This window comes from Cinclus cinclus, chromosome Z (genome assembly GCF_963662255.1).
Source record: "Cinclus cinclus chromosome Z, bCinCin1.1, whole genome shotgun sequence".
Lineage (NCBI taxonomy): Eukaryota > Metazoa > Chordata > Aves > Passeriformes > Cinclidae > Cinclus > Cinclus cinclus.
In genome coordinates, this window is record NC_085084.1 from 84,972,431 (window position 1) to 84,979,460 (window position 7,030).

The window sequence follows — 7,030 nt, forward strand, 5'->3', positions numbered from 1 at the left end:
GCAGTTGGTTTATCCTGGCAAGCCTAGGATTTCACTGGGACAACATTATCTATATTGAAGGGGACACCATGCACTGGGTGGACAATAATAGACATCAGGTGAGTCACATAAAATACCTATGTCCTGTATCAAACCGCTGCTATTTCCTACATTCCCAGCCTTTTCTCTCACTCCACGAAAGCCACAGGCATCTCACAGAAGTCAGATATAGACCCCAGGCCGTACTCTGGCTGAACTCCCACTGCAGGCTTAAGAACCACACTGATGCAAACCCCAGCCCCGCCAGCTCCTCGTGTTCCTGCTCTTCAAAGAGAGCTCCGTGCATGGAGAGCAGGTAGGAAATAGCCCAGAGCAAGGACGGGGCTACAAAGACAGGATCTATTATTTATGAGGCACTTCAGTGAACCCGGGGCTCAGAGGCAAAGGGGGCTTGGGGGGAGCTTTGTGAGGGGAAAAATGGAGTTTGAAGAAACACTGAGAGCGATGCAGCACATAGGGGTCATGTTCATGAGAGACATCCCTGCGAGTGCAGAAGGCTCTCTTGGAGTTCACATGGGATTTGCTCTGTGCTTTAGGGGGCACTTTAATGACCCGTGCTCCAAACACCAGGCTTTTAAAGAGTGAGGGGTATTCTGAGCCAGCACAGTCTGCACGGCCCAGCGCAGGCTCCCACAGCTCCATACATGGCACCTGTGATCTAGGGTGTCACAGGGAAATGGGAGCTGGGGACACCATGCACCCACCCACACAGAGGTCCCCAGCAGAGGCACAGGGTCCCCAAGTGAGGCACAGGGTCCCCAAGTGAGGCACAGGGTCCCCAGCAGAGGAAAGGGAGCCCAGCAGAGGCACAGGGAGCCCAGCAGCCTAGGCCCCCCCATGTCTGAGCCAGGCTCAGCCCTGATGCCTATCTGGGGGCTCCGTGGGGTCCCCTATAGCCCCGGGGTTCCAGGGGGTTCCCTGTGGCCATGCCAGGCTTTTGGGGGGTTCACTTGGGCACTCCAAGGCAGTGGGAAGGGCGGTCTGGGCACCTTACGGTTTCTGGGGGAACACTGGGGATGGGCAGGTCAGGGTGGGCACACAGGGCAGGGAACTGCTCTGGAGGAGACCCCGGGGCTGCTGGGGGGCACTGGGGCTTTCCGGGGCGCACCGGGCCTTTTGAGAGCACACTGGGGACGATGGGGGGAAACCTGGCGTTGTTGGTGGGGTGGCACAGGGGCTTAACGGGGGCCTCGCTGGGCCTGTCCGGAGGGAAACGCGGCGGTGCCGCTCGCTCGTTGGTGCTGTCGGGGGTCACCCGGGCACCGGGCTGTGCCCGAGGCCATGCCACCGCGGCTGCCGCGGGAGGGGGGGGAGCCGTGCGGGCGCTCCCGGCTGCCATTTCACCGCCCCGTCCCTCCATTTTCCTGCGAGAGCGGCGGAGCCGGCCCGGCCCCGGCCCCGCCGCCGCCCCCAATGTAGCGGCGCGGCCGCCCCGCACCCGCCCAGCCGCGGGGCCGCCTCCGGCATGCGGAGCTGCAAGATGGTGCGGGTGGCCAGCGTGCTGGGGCTCGTCATGCTCAGCGTGGCGCTGCTCATCCTGTCCCTCATCAGCTACGTCTCGCTCAAGAAGGACAACATCTTCGGGGCGCCCCGCGCCGCCGGCGCCGCCGGGCCCCGCATGTACATGTTCCACGCGGGCTTCAGGTGAGGCCCGGCCCGGCCGGGCGGCGAGGGAACAGGGCAGCGGGGCCGGAGAGCGCCGGGAGCGGCACCCGCCCGGGCCGAGCTGCGGGAGACGGGCGGGAGAACAACCGCCACGGCCACGGCCCCGGCCACAGCCCCGGCCGCTCCACGGCCCCGGCCACAGCCCCGGCCGCTCCACGGCCCCGCGGCAGCGCCCGGCGCTCTCCGTGGTGCTGATGGCGGCGGCCGCGGGGGCGGGCCGGGCACGGCTGGTAACGGGCTGCGGGGCCGTGTGGGGTGTGCGGGGTGTGTGCGGTGTGGGGTTTGTGTGTGCGCGGGTGCTGTGTGCTTGCGTGTGTGTCTGTGTCTGCGTGGGTGTCCTCATGTGTGCTCTATGGATGTCTATGTGTTTCTATGTGTATGTGTGGGTGTCTCCATGTGTGCTGTATGGATGTCTCCTTGTGTGTGCATGGATGTTTCCACGTATGTATGTGGCTGTCTGTGTGTCTCCATGTACGTGCATAACTGTCTCCATGTGTGTTGTGTGGGTGTCTCCATGTGTGTACATGGCTGTCTGTGTCTCCATGTGTGTGCATGGCTGTCTCTGTGTCACCATGTATCTCCATGTGTACGCATGGCTGTCTCCATGTGTCTCCATGTGTCTCCACGTGTGTATGTGGCTGTCTCTGTGTCTCCATGTGTGTGCATGGCTGTCTCTGTGTCTCTCCATGTGTCTCCACGTGTGTATGTGGCTGTCTCTGTGTCTCCATGTGCCTCCATGTGTGCACATGGCTGTCTCCATGTGTCACCATGGGTCACCATGTGTCTCCATGTGTTTCCATGTGTCCCCATGTGTGCACATGGCTGTCTCCATGGGTCACCATGTGTCTCCATGTGTCTCCATGTGTGTGCATGGCTGTCTCCATGGGTCATCAAGTGTCTCCATGTGTCTCTATGTGTCTCCATGTGTCTCCACATATGTGCATGACTGTCTCCATGTGTGCACATGGCTGTCTCCATGGGTCACCATGTGTCTCCATGTGTCTCCATGTGTGTGCATGGCTGTCTCCATGGGTCATCAAGTGTCTCCATGTGTCTCTATGTGTCTCCATGTGTCTCCACATATGTGCATGACTGTCTCCATGTGTGTGCATGGCTGTCTCCATGGGTCACCAAGTGTCTCCATGTGTCTCCACGTGTGCATGTTTCAGTGTCTGTGCCCACCTCCAGGTCTCAGTTCGCACTGAAGTTCCTGGACCCCTCGTTCATCCCCATCACCAACTCCCTGGGCCAAGAGCTGCAGGACAAGCCCTCCAAGTGGGTGTTCAACCGGAGCGCCTTTGCCCACCAGAGGTGAGCCAGCAGCTGGGCATGGCCCAGGCCGTCCCGCTTCCCATGGGCACTTAAGGGAATGCAGCACTCTGCTGAGTACTCTGAGCTCCCAGGAATTCGCCAGCAGCAAGAGACAAAGGCTGAACCAGACCTTTTCCCCAGACATTTGCAGCTGTTCTGAAAGACTTTGATTATTTCAGAGCAGGACACCAGGCTGCAACACACATTATTGTACTAGAACGTGACCCAGATTCCTGGTGTGCAAGAGGAATTGTCATTACTGCAGGATAAATAGCTGTGCTTTAAGATTGGAAACACTTTGGGCTGTAACAGCCATGCAAGGCTGTGTTCATGGAGGCCAAACACACACGGAGAAACTTCCCAGCTGGTGGCAGTTCTGAGCAAGTGCAGTGCTGCTCCTGCCTCCAGCTCTGCTCCAGCTGCGGGGGCAGGCACAGAGCTTAGTACTCTTTATACATACAGCTATTTGCTGATTACATCTATTAAACATTTCTATAAAATAAAATAAAACTATGTAGCCATTTAAGACAGCTACTGCCATCTTGGACTGTAATTTTGTCCTGGCAAATGCCTGCTGGTTTAGGGCCTGCCTCGTGACTCTGCTCACATTCCCAGCTGGGCAGCAGGAATCTGGCTCTGTGGCCAGGCAGGATGGGGCTGCTGCACCTCTCAGTGCAGGGTTTGGGCTTTTCTCCTCTCTTCAGGCCACTGTCCAAGGACAGCAGGATAAGTAATTCCCTTCCAGTGCTGCCACACACTGCCCTCAGGAGCCGTGGGCTACAGAGAAGAGGTGGCACTTTGCCCCATCTTTTCCCCTGAACCTCCCAGGCTGTGTGGCAGTGGCCACCCTCAGTGTTGCTCCATCCCTGGCACCAGCAGCTCCATAAGCCTGTCCCTGTGCTACCCCTCTGATGATTTTAGCTGATGCCTCAGGAGCTGCCTTTGCACTTGTCCGTCAGCCAGAACCCATAATTAGGGCACCCAGTGGGACTCCATTAATGCTCAGACATTGGAGGATGTGAGCTGGAGGAACGATTGTTTGTTTTCCATAAATATAAGCAAATAAAATCCTATTCAGCTTCTAATTTTATGCCCTGCAAGGGAAATTCCCAAGCAGAATTGGTTTTGTTTGCTTTTTAAGTATTCCTAATAACCCCTGTAAAAGTGCTGCTGTGCTTGCCCAAATATGAATTAAGGAACTATATTTGCATAGATGGAGACAGTGACTGTTGCTGGGTTTTGTGATTGGAAGCTTGTTAATGAAAACATATATATATAATTTATATATATATATAAATTATTGTCTGCTGTTAATTCAGTTGGATAGCCTGGGTTTGCTTCACATGCCTTGTGGCTGGAGCAGGAATGAAAGGCACACATACAGCAGAAAGCTGACACATCCTGTGCACAACCTGTCATCCTGTGTCATAGTCCAGACAGAGCAGTGCAGTGCACAGCCCACAACTGGGTGACTCTGGGGTGTAATGGGAGCTGCACCCCTTGTCCTAAGCAGCCAATCCCATATTTTAATCCTGACACTATTCCAAAAGGCTCAGGATGTGCCTGTGGAGCTCAAGGTGAGGAGCCAGCTCCTTCATTCCCATCTATTTATATTAATTTAAAAGCCATTGCACCATGTTGCTCAGGAAACTACTTCAGTACACTTAAAAAAAAAAAAACAAAAAAGGAAAAATCTAAGTCTAGGTGGAAAACAAATCCACAGCAAAAAAAGGGGAAACAGAACTCCATGTTTTCGTTACTTTGCTTATGTTTTAGGCAAGAAATCCTTCAGCATGTTGATGTCATCAAAAACTTTTCTCTGACCAAGAGCAGCGTTCGGATTGGGCAGCTGATGCACTACGATTATTCCAGCCATAAGTACGTTTTCTCCATCAGCAACAACTTCAGGTCTCTGCTTCCTGACGTGTCTCCCATCCTGAACAAGCACTACAACATCTGCGCCGTGGTCGGCAACAGCGGGATCCTGACCGGGAGCCAGTGTGGGCAGGAAATTGATAAATCAGATTTTGTCTTTCGGTGCAATTTTGCTCCAACCGAGGCTTTCCAGAAAGATGTTGGAAGGAAAACCAACCTTACCACCTTCAACCCCAGCATCCTGGAGAAGTATTACAACAATCTCTTGACCATTCAGGATCGCAACAACTTCTTTCTAAGTTTGAAAAAGCTCGATGGGGCCATTCTTTGGATCCCCGCATTTTTCTTCCACACGTCAGCGACAGTCACAAGAACACTGGTTGATTTTTTTGTTGAGCACAGAGGACAGCTGAAGGTCCAGTTGGCTTGGCCAGGAAATATCATGCAACATGTTAACAGGTGGGTGGGCTTGCTTTGCATTTAACTGGCCAAATACATCTCTTTGTACAACTGATTTTTCCCCTCATGCCTGATGTGGGAGGCACAGTCTGGCAAGTCAGGACCGCTTGTTTCCAGAGTCACTGAAAGTTCTGCGGTTGCTTCAGAACAGTGCTTTGTGAGCAGATTGATTCTGACTGACCTCCTTGCCTTGGCAGGTACTGGAGGAACAAGCACCTGTCCCCGAAGCGGCTGAGCACAGGCATCCTCATGTACACCCTGGCCTCGGCCATATGTGACGAGATCCACCTCTACGGATTCTGGCCCTTCGGCTTCGACCCCAACACGCGGGAGGACCTCCCGTACCACTACTATGACAAGAAGGGAACCAAGTTCACCACCAAGTGGCAGGAGTCCCACCAGCTGCCTGCAGAGTTCCAGCTGCTCTACAGGATGCACGGTGAAGGACTGGCCAAACTCACCTTGTCGCATTGTGCCTAAGAACCTAAATCTTGAAGTGCCAAACAATTGTCTAAAAAAGTGCCCAAAACCAAATTAAACATTCTTCAGATAGAATTCTAAAAAAGGAAACAAACCCACCCTAAAATCTTTTCCATAATTTAAAGATGCTTTTTAGCTACTGCTCATCCAAGGGTTTCAGCGTATTTAGCGGTGCAGAAGCTTTTATCATGTCCCGTGGATGCAATTTGTGCAGCTGCAAAGTTGAAACATTTTGCATTTCTAGATAAGCCACTCAGTATGTTTTAATACCTGTTCATATTTTAGCGTTCTACTAAATGCCCTAAAGCTCTTCATTTTGTTGTTCCTTCCCATTAGACCTAGAAATGCTACTTTTAAAAGGTTTTGCTTCTTTTGTATCTGTTGCTCTCAATAGCTCAGCGTTGCCGTGGCCAATGGAGGAATCCACTCGGAATTCCAGTGCATCATCACACGCAAGTTCCTCAGTGTGGATCCTGATTTCCACCGCTTGGGTATTTTCGTATTTACTGAATTTTACATTTTTTAAAGAGTAACAAGAAGAAGCTCACAAAGTGGCTCATACTTTAGCTAGGTGTTTATACCACTCTTGGAATACTTCAGTGTTTTAATTCCATTCAGGACAGATCCTAGTCCAGACTAGACAGGCAGAAGCATGTTCATTCCCATCCATCTGATACTATTCTGTCATTTGATTTCAAAGTTAAACCACCACAATAAAAGGAATTTGGCTTCTCTGGAGACATATTGGGTGAGAAAAGCCCCCAAACCCTGTCCCTCTGCTAAGGCAGGGACTGGCAGGATAGGCAAAAATGGAAGCCAGGTGCTGGGAGTTTTAAAACCGGTTTTTGTAGGAAAGTGAGCAGAGATGGAGTGCAGGGAAGAGGAAATGCCATTACCAAATTTCTGTCTCTAACATTTATGTCTCTAACTCACCAGTCAGACAGCTGGAGTCGTGTCCCCATTTTCCTGTCACCAACAGCACTCCGAGGCAGACAGGGCGGACGCTTCCTTGGCACCACGGGAAATCCAACTGCTTGGGATAAACAGGACAAACAACAGGGTCACTTACAGTTGGGAAGTGTTGGCCATTATGTCTCAGGATAAAGGAGCCTGAGAAATTACTGGGTTTCTTATGAGAATGCTGGCAAGTATTTAACCATTTTTTACTTTTCTGAGTGAGAACTGACCCCATAACGAAAGA

General features: G+C 52.5%; 1 protein-coding gene across 1 annotated transcript; it reads left to right on the top strand.

The window, feature by feature from the left end:
- Positions 1-1,504: 1,504 nt before the first annotated feature.
- ST8SIA3 (ST8 alpha-N-acetyl-neuraminide alpha-2,8-sialyltransferase 3) lies at positions 1,505-5,829 on the top strand. The gene is made up of 4 exons (XM_062513584.1): positions 1,505-1,683; positions 2,893-3,015; positions 4,792-5,349; positions 5,547-5,829. Exons 1-4 carry the CDS (start codon positions 1,505-1,507, stop codon positions 5,827-5,829), a joined length of 1,143 nt encoding a protein of 380 aa, XP_062369568.1.
- The last annotated feature ends 1,201 nt before the right edge of the window (positions 5,830-7,030 follow it).

Bases quoted from the DNA above. Each gene is read 5' to 3' on its own strand.
- ST8SIA3 (XM_062513584.1), top strand. From the start codon at position 1,505: ATGCGGAGCTGCAAGATGGTGCGGGTGGCCAGCGTGCTGGGGCTCGTC. The intron at 3,016-4,791 runs GTGAGCCAGCAG...CTTATGTTTTAG, and splicing joins AGCGCCTTTGCCCACCAGAG to GCAAGAAATCCTTCAGCATG. The intron at 5,350-5,546 runs GTGGGTGGGCTT...TTGCCTTGGCAG, and splicing joins ATCATGCAACATGTTAACAG to GTACTGGAGGAACAAGCACC.